The sequence below is a fragment of the Nestor notabilis genome, unplaced genomic scaffold, assembly GCF_000696875.1.
Source record: "Nestor notabilis isolate BGI_N333 unplaced genomic scaffold, ASM69687v1 scaffold13105, whole genome shotgun sequence".
Taxonomy (NCBI): Eukaryota; Metazoa; Chordata; class Aves; order Psittaciformes; family Psittacidae; genus Nestor; species Nestor notabilis.
Genome location: NW_009931333.1, coordinates 42,319 through 54,656, shown reverse-complemented (window position 1 = coordinate 54,656; position 12,338 = coordinate 42,319). Strand labels below are relative to the sequence as shown.

Here is a 12,338-nt window from a genome sequence, read left to right as displayed (position 1 = left end):
CTGTGGAGTTCTAACAGTCATTCCCGGCTCTCTAACAGAACATCGTTTGAAAGTGCCCAGTGTAGACTCCCACAGTCCTGCTGGAGCTCTCCCTGGTGACAGCCCTGGGTTGTGCCCGCAGCTCTCCAGGATCTGAGGACAGTGGTGCCCCACCTGAGGAGATGGATAGGCTGCTGAGCAGCCCTCGTCTGCCCTCTGCTGCCCCAGCACTGAGGCAGTGGGAACACGTCACCAACCAGAACCGGGGCTTAGTGAGGAAGGTTCACAACAGATGGAAATGAAAGATTAAACCAAAGGGATAACCTGGTGGTTCTCTTAATTTATGCTAAAAAAACCCCTTGGTTTAAAGAGTCTGGTAGAAACATCTGCACAGCATTTAAACCTGGAGGTGCTCAGCTGACTTATTACACTGCTGCAGAACAACTGCTCACTGTGCATTCAACTACCGTCTCTCTTGTAGAACACCACTATTATCTGCATTATTGTCACACAGGCAGTAAGGCCCAGTTTTTGAGGACAACTGCACTTTCAGAGTGGTGTCATTTGTACCTCATACCCAATGAATTTTCAATGGGAACTGCCACTGAACATTCTGCGCTGCACCAGCTGTGCAAAGCACAGCAGAAAACAGCCTCAACCCCTCGGTAGGGTCTGTGCCCTCACCTCTGAGAACTGTTCTGACTGACACTTGAATTTGTAAATCTAAGTCAGGCTCATAGGGGCTCCAAAGAGTAATAAGGAATTAGCCTGCAAAAGCTACAGGCTCATTACAGCAGAGCATGCTGACCCACGGGTGAGAAAAGACTGTAAAACCCAATTTCCTCACATACCATTTCTGCCCAACTTCTTCCTTCCTCACTAAAGCAAATTAAATGGAATCCACACACAGTTTACTGGGACACCTTTGGGAACTGGCAGAAAATCTTCCGCTTACCAGATGTGTTAACAGGAATGGTGGAACACAGTTCAGAAAAAGAAGCGGTGGAACTGATCTAAGATGATGCTTTTCTTTTGCCCCTAAGATTCCAGATCCTTTTTACATTGGACCAACCTCCCATTTGTCTCCAAAACTTAAGACTGGCAGTTCATAGGAGTGTTTCAGATCTTAGCAGCTGATCAACACCTAAGTTTTGCTTAGGAGTCAGTGAAATCTAATGTGCATGTAAAAGTGAGCTCAGGCAGTGAAATATGAAAGTAGATTTGGAACTGCAAGAACTGAGTCACACAGAAGTTTGCCTTCTCATACCAAGAAACCCTGTCCTCCTCCAGCCTTTCTCACTGAAAGCCACTTCCCTCTTGTGCTGCTGCTCTCAGCCTCTATCAGCAAGTAGGAGTCATGAGTGAAGAGGAGATAGAAAGCAGCAGAAGACTGCAGCACTGAACAAGCCCACAATCAGGTTAGGTAACATAGGGTGAGTTTTACCTCACTGCTAGCTTTTGGTGGAGCTACTGAGAACCAGAGAAATGGGGGGTTAATCTGTATGGTTTACCTAACCTGCTTCCTTTCTGTAGGCTCCTTCCTCACAGTCAGATTTACTTCCAGTAAAGAATGGGGAAAGAACACCCAGAAATCCAGAGGAAGGGAAGGAACAGAGGTGAGAAGAAAGGAAAGCCATGTTATTCCAGCTGCCACCATTTCCCAGTTCAGCTCAAGCAGGACCAGCACTACAGCAGAAATTCCTCCATAGGCATTCATCCCTTTCCAAACCATTTCAAAGGAGAATAAAACAGCCACAGTTTAGTGAAATGTGAACTTCTGCTCTGAATTACATGTGTTATGTAAAAAATAAACTCCTACTTTCATATATGGGGTGCGAGAGTCATTGAGCACTGGTTTTAGCTGTCCCAAATCTGGCATCTTGAATAAACCAGAAGCCCACATCCGCTCTCACATCAGCAGAGGTGGACAGCCCTATCTAACAAGTCCCTCTCCTGCACTGCAAACACTGCAGTTTGCATGGGATAAGTCACTCTCTGGAAGTGTAGGCAGGAATGGGATCCGTATCTACCTCAAGGAACCTCCTCCCCAGTGAACGTGGTGTGGAGGACCAGCAATATTTGGCTCTTATTATCAGCACCATCTGGGACACCATCACCAGGCTGAGGACACTACATCCACAGACCGCACGTGGGATCAGCAGCTAAATGCTCCTCTCTTAGAACTTTTCTAGTTTCTCAGGATTTTGCATGTGAACAGTTCCATCATTTCAACTCTACAGTGAATATCATACCCCTGGTGGATCTTTCTCTAGGAAAGGGGAATAACTCAATTCTCTTTACAGATCATAGAAGACAATAGAGCCTACTGAATGACCAACCTTGTAAAGGAAGAAAACTTACTGAAGACTAGTGAACCCCTGGGAAGGTTTTAGATTTTGACTAAATCACCCCCATATGTCTCAGCTTTTACACCAATGTGCTAAGTTTAATTATATTTACTTATCCTCCAATGAGGGTTTTTAAGAATTATCTTACTAACTTTTGAACACCAGTCTTAAGATGTGAAGATTAATATGCAATATAGTGCTGCTGCCAGGTGTAATAAGCCCACAATTTGTGGTTAGAAAACACTTTTCAGTCCAAGAAAAGAGAACTGCAGATCTTGGGCTGATGATGGAAAAGCTTCCAGGGCAAAACCTAACGGTGCACCTAAAGGTGTCTGATGCAAGGTCCCAAAGAGAAAGAAGAAAAGATCAACAGTCCCTGTTAACAACCAACGAAAGCAAAACAAAGTAGATTTCATTAGATCACTACTAGTGAAGCAGATCTAGGCTCTGATGTAAAATGTGTTACTGCTCTCGGAAGGCTGCAAGAGCCTTAAAACTTCCTTCCACCAACGCTAGTTTATGCAAAGAATACAAAGGGCTGTGAGGCTCCTGCTTTCCAAGGGTTATCTCTTCCCATTTGACAGACCCATAACTCAAGAAAACAGATCCCGAGATGGATGATGACTTGCCTCTTATGTGAGTGGAATGGAGTCATAACTCAAAGCTGACCATCACATGTTTACATAGAGCCTTTCTGAGGTCAAGATTTATTTCCCATCATGGCAGAAGCAGTCTATTAGTCACAAGCACTTCATTCTTCGACAGTACAAAGTGATAATTCCCATAACTTACCAGCTTTGTTTTTCAATATCATCAATTAAACCCTGAAACTCCCCGTGATGAATTGCAGCAGAGATTTCTTGCTGAACACGGAAGAAGACAAATTGACCTCATCTGTTCTCTACTGGTGAGATAAGTCCACAATATGTTGCAATATCACATACCTGGATCTACATTAAACCGCTCCAAGAGCCTGAAGACCAGCTTGCTTAGCATTTTGCGGTTAAATTTCTCTGGTTTGTACCTGGACAGGCCTTGGTACTGTCTGTAAACAAATAAATCAGAAAGAAACATCTGTGGAATCTCCTGAACTATGCTTCCCAAATAGCAGAGATTTAGCAGCAGAGGTATTCAGGTTTGCTATGTGCTGGTAAGAACAGTTCCCAACCTTTCCCAGATTACAGCAAAAAGCCAACAATACAACCATACACATTTCCCAGCCAAGTGTCTAGAGGCTCATTTTAAAGAAAGAGAAAGCAAGCAACTCCTTCTTGTCTTTTTTCAGAAGCAAGACTGCAACTATTGCATCTGCACTGTGAGCTTGACCATGCTGTTGGGTCTGTGACTGACAGGAGCTATTCTAGTGAGAGGCAGTTTATAAACTAAACCACACATGACTTTCACGAGCACACAGAGGTTAACCACTTGCAGCTCTTGTTTTTCTGCCACTTCATCACAGTATTATCTTCCTGCAAAACCTGTACAACCGATACTGCAACTCGCCCTTGTCTGCAGCAAAAGCACGAGAGTGTGATTGCTACAACCTCCTGGAGGAAGCTTTGATATTGTTATATTGCTAAGAACTGCTGCACAGGTTTCATTTTGCACTCCTCTCTCCTGGCAGAAGCTGAGCATGTGTCAATAGGAATGATACCTCTGTCTCACAGGCTGTGGCACAGGCACCAGAATTTCCCCTTTCTCAGCTGAAAAGTAAATATATTACACTCCACTACGCTGAGAAATGATCTTAGATAGAACATACTGTCCTCTGACAGCAACTTGACCTCAGACGTTTAGAAAGTCAACAAGTGTTTCTACCTTGTGATATCTTTGATATTAAAATGGGGTTCACACCACGTGTCCAGGATGTGCAAGAGCTTGCTCTGGAGCTCAGGATATTCTTCCACATAATCTTCCACCACGTTAATTTTATCTTGAAGCAGTAGCGGCGTACACATCTAAGAGAAGAGATCATATTTAAAGCCCTGTGCCCTGCCTTTGTTTCACAGAGTGAGAGCTGCAGCATACAGAAAGCCATGAAGAAGATGTCCATGACATTGCTGCCTGAAACCTGACTGAGAGCTGTCCTGTTCCCTGCTGCTCAGACACCGTGAGCAGGTCACAATCCTCCTGCTTCATCAACCAGCACTGCCTAAAAAAGTGATGGGACATTTTCAACACAAACATTAGCAAAGCTCCAAAACAGCAAAAGCACTAATTTCCATCAGAGTGATAACCATCCCTGGCAGTGTTCAAGGCCAGGTTGGACACAGGGGCTTGGAGCAACCTGCTCTAGTGGAAGGTGTCCCTGTCTGTGGCAGGGGGGTGCAACTGGATGAGCTTTAAGATACCTTCCAACACAAACCAGTCTGGGATTCTATGAATATTTTATAACAGTGGCTGCAGCACAAGAAGCAGTCTGGTAAACTGTAACGGGATCTACCAAAATACATTGTGTCACTTCTCCCTAGATAAAAATGTGTATCAGCAATGCAGCAGTTGCTTCTTGGGAATGAAGTAAAGCCCCAAGTGAAAGGCAGCAGAACTTGGAGGGCCATGATGGATCTCCTGCTTAACAAAAGGTGGATCTGATGACAGAGAAGCCTGCGGAGGAAATGACTCACCTTCTCCACATCTTGATCTGGCTGCAATTTTAGCTTAATACTCAGTATGGCTGCCTAGAAAATACAAGAAGAAAGTTGTGTATTTAAGAGAACACCACCACAGCGGGTAAATGGGCATTATTCCATCCAAAGCTGAGTATATGCTATTATACAAGTGTTTAATGTGTGAATGATTTCTGTTAGATTTTCAAGTACAAATCATATAAATACTTGGCCACATGCATTCCACCTAGGAACAAGAACACTCCCAGCAGACCTGCATATTCTGAGCAGTAGCATACCCTGGAGCAAAACTTAAAGATCAAGGTCTGGCAAGAGTGAGTGAGAAAGCTGGGACAAAACCAGCTGAGAGGAGTATTTTCTATCACTCTAATTTGAAACCACAGCTGACCCAGCACCCCTTTCTGAATCACCTTTACCCACATTGCTCTGCCTTTTGAATGGTGTGAAATAGCTGCATTTTATCAATGCAACTCAAGATTTAAAGGACTCTGAAATCAAGAGGTTTTGTTTTGATAATCCCTGTGTGGCTCCGCCACCTTGGAAGTGCCAGGGCTCAGCAGTCAGAGAGATGGGAAGAATGGTTATTTTTCCCTTTTGTGGTATTTACAAATCTCTGATAAGCCAAGACCTGCCATGGTCACAAAGGAACCTCTAACCAGGATCTTCTGCAGATGAGGAAACTGCTGCAGTGAGCTGCAGGAACTCCGATGACAAGAAGAACTGGCTCAACCACTGTCTCTCCTGTCCCAGGCTGGCGATTACAGAAATGCATGAAGATCTAACTGTGCACTGCTGGGGAGGCAGGTAACTAAGTAAGATTGTAAGCAGTTAACAGTGTCTCCTTTCTGCAGTGTGTGAGAATACATTGACCTCAGGTACGGAATAAGCTTACAATGGTTTTCTTTAATAGAGTGAATTGTTCCAGTCAATAGAGTAATAAGAGCAAGGAGCCTTCTAGCACATTTATGTGTTAGCACTGATGTAATTGTGCATGAGCTATGAAGGATGTTTGACATGAAGAGTCCTTCTAATCACTCTGCAAAGTAAGGCTCTATTTTCACAAATGGTTGGAAACAGTGTTTGAAAACACAGCTCTGCCCCATGCAGGGAATGCAACAGGACAGAGCCCATCATCAACTAGGGGCACAAACCTGAGTTTATTCAGATGAGTGTTAGGGCTTAGAGGAAAAGCTCTTATCTTCATCAGCTACCTCTGCTCTCTTTTCTGAAAGACTGATTCTGCTTGGAGAGAAAGATCATAGAAACAATGGATTTCTTTGTCAAAATAGGTGCATTTTAGATCTGTGCTGGCTTTAGAATGTGTAAACAAACTTAATACAGTAAAAAATGTGCATTCTCCCCCAGCAAACACAAACCTACATTCATTTGCATGAAACCCTTAGAGAACAAATTAACCAGAAAAGTAAGCTAAGTGGGAGCTGGAGCACCCTTCAGACACCTTCCCTGCTATCTCTCCTAGCATTGAGACCACTCCTCAAGTTAACTGGTTGCTGGAATACCATGTTCTGCACCACAGACCAAACCCCACAGCTCACAGAGCACTGCTCACAGAGGAAGCCTGGGCTTACACCACCTTCCGGGGAATTCCTGCGTGCACTTCATCCACTGCCTCAAAGCCTGACTGTACCAAAGCACACAACCAACACACGCAGCAGCAGTTCAGTTTTCAATCTTACTGTTCAGAAAGAACAGAGATATCCTGTTAGCAATGGGAAAACACTTTTTTTCCCTGTTTGTTTTGGGTTGGTTTGGGGGGTTGGGGTTGTTTTTAACACAAACTGAACACTGCCTCACTGACAGTCCATGCTTTATACCAAAAGAGGAATCGATGGATGACTTTTAAGTGACAAAAGCAAGAGCTAATGTTAACGAAGTGACTGTGTGCTACAAACCAGAGACTGAAGAGAAAGGCACATTATCACATTATCCTTCCTCAGCCCAGTAAATCTTCCACCATATCTCTCCCTTACTCCAAACTTTATAACTGAAAGAGAGGAGATTTACATTAGATCCTGGGCAGAAGCTCTTCCCTGGGAGGGTGCTGAGGCGCTAGCACAGGGTGCCCAGAGAAGCTGTGGCTGCCCCATCCCTGGCAGTGTTCAAGGCCAGGTTGGACACAGGGGCTTGGAGCAACCTGCTCTAGTGGAAGGTGTCCTTGCCCATGGCAGGGGGTTGGGGATGGGTGAGCCTTAAGGTCCCTTCCAACCCAAACCAGTCTGTGATTCCACTTGATTATAGAGACCAATACACTACTCTGCTCCACAAGTCTCACCTTACTTTTCTCTCAGAATGCCAGATTAACACCACAAAGTTCCAGCTGTGTAATTATTCTCAACTCGTATACAAGTTGAAGGTTGCTACTTCTGCTTTGGTCCTGAAGAAGGGGTTTGGGTCTCCAGCGCTTTGGCAGCTGGTTCTCTTTCCCTCCCAGCTTTCTCAGTTGGCAAATGAGATAAGACTTACAACTCTCAAAATCTCGTTTCACCGCTGGATCTCACTGGTACCTTGTATTAAGCAAGTAACCTGTTAGTTTTAGATGCAAGCACACAATGGTTTCCCTAATAGCTTTTTAAGGTTCACATGCACATTCAGATCAATCTAATTGCAGAACTGTTATCTAAATGGCACAGGTTTATCTCCATCGCTATTAACCATAGGGGTGACTTCATCAGAGGAACATGTGCTGTGCAAGGTCAGGTTCTTCTCCTTCACTGGATGTATTTTCTACCCTAAACCAAAGGGTGTAGAGCAACGAATATTCATTTAGCCAGAGGGTGGAGAGGCATCACCTTCAATCCCAGCTGTGGCAGACCAAGCTCAAACCACTACTACTGTGGGTCAGAAGAACTTCAAGCACATCACACAAGCTGGTTTTTAACATCATTTTAACATCACCCACCTAAAGCAGGTGACGGAGCAGGCAGAGAAAGTGTGCAGAAATGGGAACACTGTCAGCAGTGGGCAGCAGACTTGTCCATGCACCAAGCTATAAACGTGGAAGGATGCATGACCTGGGTCATAGGACAGAGCAACCACACTGGATCACAGGGTGCAGTTACATGGGCTGGCGGCTGAGGACAACTAAGATAAAATCAGTGTGTTTACAATAGGAATAATAAGACAAGAGATATGAGTAACTGTAATAAAGATGAAAGTGCTTGGCAGCTGTGCCTGTGGTCTCAACTTAGAGCTATTTTAAGACTTTGTTTTGTTATTATCATGTTTTGAATTGTTTCACTCCACAAACAAGTTTTGTGTAAAACGACCCTATTTTTAACAGTCTGTTTATAGATGATAAGATCTCCAGAAAAGCAACACCTCATTCGCAGACTCATTTTGGAATTAGAAAACAAACATTTGAATTAGGCAGAGAGCATGCTGGCACTGATTGGTGAGAATCCCCCTCCCCAGCCATGAAACCTGCATTTCCCCATCTGCAGTGCTGTGCCCTCCAAGTTGTGCTGGAAGCCAGCAATCACAGAATCATAGAACCACATAGAATCCCAGCCTGGTTTGGCTTGCACCCTGCAAGCATATATGGGACAGGTACATGATAAAGCCACTGCTTATACAGTAGAAAAGGTGATGACCCATTGCTTGATTCAAATCCCATCGAAGTTCATGAGTCGTCTTGTCCTGTGGGAGCTCTGGGTCATTCTTTGATTTAATTATGGTTAAAATGAAAAACTTATTTGGACATTTAATTTTAGATGAGCTCTTGGGCAGAAGCTCTTCCCTGGGAGGGTGCTGAGGCGCTGGCACAGGCTGCCCAGAGAAGCTGTGGCTGCCCCATCCCTGGCAGTATTCAAGGCCAGCTTGGACACAGGGGCTTGGAGCGGTGGAGTGTGTCCCTGCCTGTGGCAGGGGGCTGGAACTGGAGGAGCTTTAAGGTTCCTTCCAATCCAAACCAGGCTGGGATTCTGTGATTTATTGTAATTTTGTTTTCCAAGGATAAACACCTACAAATAATGCACAGGAGGGTTGGATGAGGATGGGGAAGAATTCAAAGCTGGGCAAAATACATTAAATCACATCTAAAACGCATATGGGTGCACTGACCATAGGATGCAGGAAGTTACCCAAACATGACACGTTCAGGCCAAGCCATGAGCACCCGACCACTCCTCTAGTCATCTGATTGTGAAACTGAGAGTATGGGAAACTGGGGAGTGTTCTGAAGTGAACACACCAGCCCAGAGCACCCTGCACCAATACCTGATCCTCTCTGCTTGTTTTGAATGCAGCTGGCTCTGTCTCATCTAAAAATGACTATTCTTTCCATATACAGAACGAAGTGCAGGAAGCCACACAAGATCTTATCTGCAAGGGCATGTGCACTTGGGTGGTGTCTACACTGACAATTTAGGCAATTTTCCCACGGTGGGGTTAGCATGGGAGGAATAACCTTTTGCTGGTAGCACTGCTTGGAGTGATGATGCAGGACAGACACAAATGGTTTCTGATGACTCCTGCATTACTTAGCTCTGCTACAAGCAAGCTGGGACAACACAAAGGTAAATATGCCTGTGCCTGATTTAGTGTAGTATTTCTGAACCAATGGTGAAGGAATTTCTGAAACCCACAGAAGAGACCGAACAACAGAATGAGACTTCGCAGAGGTGGATTCAACGTCAATTCCAAGAAAATCACAGTGATCAAAGCCAAGATACAGAATAATGGTAGAAATAACTGAGTAAAAGGCACACCATGGATTAATCATTGGGAACATCTGTTTCGTGTTTTGGAATCACTCATTTCAACCTTGTGGCTAATCAGCTTTGCTCAGACTCTCAGAGTACACCACTGCACAGTGTATGACATCAGGTTAGAAGTTTAATTACTTCCTGCTTAAAAAGCAGAGGATATACACAGCTGTCTTCAGGAAGATGTTCAGAAATGAGAATTATGACATTTCCCAGGTCCACTTTCAAGGAGACCATCAAAATGAAGCAGTGACAGGTTACTCACACCTAAACAATTTGGTGTAGAGGGAGAGAAATAAAAGTCCAGGTTGGAAGCTGCGTGTGCCCAGGTGAAGAGAAAGCGAACTGAAACAAACACTACCATGACTTGCCTTCCTCAGGTAACTCAAGGCAGTTTTACCTCATCATCTTTACATAAGAAACATCCCCTGTAATGTTTTCTTTAGTTTCCTTACAAATTATTATCTTTAACATAAAAGAAACAAGGAAATTCAAATGCACACACTTAAAAATACATTAGAAGTTGAACAAACCTTTGTAAATACGGTGGTGAATGGGGAAAGAAGCAATATCAGACCTACTCTCTCTGTCCTGAGAACAGCTCAAAAAAGTCAGAATGAAGAAATCCAAAATCTGAATGTCCATTCATGTGCTCAATGAACCTGGACCTTGTAGAAATGCCCCATGTGCACTCACGCATTGGGTATGAAGTAGCACCACAAACAACAACATCCCTGAATTGGTGGTTAAAACATCACCACACTGAAAATCCAAGGTCATGTTGGTGACTGGATTATGCATTTCTACTCCTTGAATCTTTGTATTCCTGAAACTCTTTGGTCAAGCATCCTTTTTACTGAATTACCAAATGACTTCTGTATGCATTGCTGATAATGCCTTTGAATTCTGTGTCTACAGAGGTTCTTCTCTGGGTACATTTACTTTATGATGAATCGTAACAACTGAATTTTAATAGCTAATCCACATTATCTTAGTTGAAAGAGCAAATATTAACTGAATTTAACATATAGACTCAACCTGCATTGTTTGTAGAAATGAAGGGATGAAACATTAGTGGTAAAAAGAACCTCTGCTTTTGAAATCTGGGCAATCTGGATGGACAACAAGCAAAAAATACATTAAAAATTAAATACTCCCCATCCCACTGAAAACTCAGTCCAAGATTCTTGTTTAAGAAGCAAACTGATGAAGGGGAGGAAAATGCTGCTGGTCGTCATACAGACAAGTTGGAGTGGGAGGTCTCAGGCCCAAGAATATTCCTGGTTGTCAGAGGCTAAAAAGATTATTTATTGTTTCCTTCCTAAACCCGGCTCCGCTGCCACCTGTTCAGAACTTCCTATAAAACTGTTAAACAAGATGAGAACTTTGATGCTGACTGTGAAACAAGTCTCACTGTCTCTGACCCAACAGCGCTCGCTCCTGCTCCAGAAGCACAGGAATTCGATGTTGCTCTGTAAGCACAGCTATCTTTTTACCTTTATAAGCTGTTTAAAAAAATGTAAATAAAATAACTCAGTGGACAATAGAGGGCATTCATCCCACAGAAAGACAGCCGCCACCCTTAGACATGAAATATCGCAGCACATTAAGTCATGAGACCCCGCTAATCAAAGCTGACAGGGCCCTGAATGTGATTTCTGCTGAGACGCAGCGATATCATGGGGCACTGAAGCATGCACAGCCTGCCAGACTGCCCCTGTTCATGTGACAATGGCTTTTATTCCCGAAAGGGGCCTGCGAGTGACAAGAGTTCCCTTTGTCTTTAGGCTCCCGCATTCGCAGCACAAGAGAGGTTCATTCAACCAGCCCCAGACACTCTTTGAAAGGCTGAAGTGTAACATAAGATGACCATGAAACACTAGCTTGCCTTCTGCCTACCCCTCATTCTTCTCAAGCACAGCCTGGCCTATTCAGGGCCTCTCTCAGACTCGTTCGCGCTGCATTACCCCCGGTCTGCTGAATCCCAGCATTGTCCCGGCCCCACCAGCAGCCATCGCCTGCCTCACAGAGCAGGCTGGCCGGGACAGCCGGGTGGAGGGCAGGGTGCACCCATGGCCTGGCCCAGGGGCTGCAGGGCAGGGGACAAAGTGCCACGTTTCACCTGGAACCACCCGAGTGGGAACATCAAACCCTTTGGTGTCTTCATGCCATGTGGGCCATGAGGAGTAGAGCCGGGAGCCCCTCAAGGCCAGGAGTTGCCATGCTCTTCCTGCAGCTGCAAACGCCATTCACAAAGGAACAGGTAAAACCTCCAAACACCTCTGGCCTTCGTGGGCCAGACACCTCAAAAACCCACCTCCATGTGCCTGCTTTAACTCTCACTGCATCACCTTGGTTTCCACATCATGGGAGCACTAGTGCCATCCGCTGGCCAGCGCTCCCGTCAGGTGCCTCCTCACCACAGCTACTGTTTTAGTTATGCTTCTAAATCAGAATGAAGCTACCTCCTGCACCATCTTCCACTAGGGAACAGTGCTCTGACCCATCCTGTGGTGCTCCAGCAGCCCCCCAGCCACTGCAAGTAGAATCCCAGAATCCCGAACTGGTTTGTGTTGGAAAGCACCTTAAAGCTCCTCCAGTTCCAACCCCCTGCCGCGGGCAGGGACACCTTCCACTAGAGCAGGTTGCTCCAAGCCCCT

At 44.8% G+C, this 12,338-nt stretch overlaps 1 protein-coding gene across 1 annotated transcript in view; it reads right to left on the bottom strand.

Annotated features, from left to right (window-relative positions):
- Positions 1–12,338, bottom strand: part of EXD3 (exonuclease 3'-5' domain containing 3) — a gene marked incomplete at both ends in the record, with an annotated part of 65,487 nt that overhangs the window by 45,513 nt on the left and 7,636 nt on the right. Inside the window, 3 exons of the mRNA XM_010015834.1 lie at positions 3,272–3,372; positions 4,146–4,285; positions 4,952–5,005. Of these exons, the coding sequence (XP_010014136.1) occupies positions 3,272–3,372; positions 4,146–4,285; positions 4,952–5,005 (295 nt within the window). The remainder of the gene's footprint in view (positions 1–3,271; positions 3,373–4,145; positions 4,286–4,951; positions 5,006–12,338) is intronic.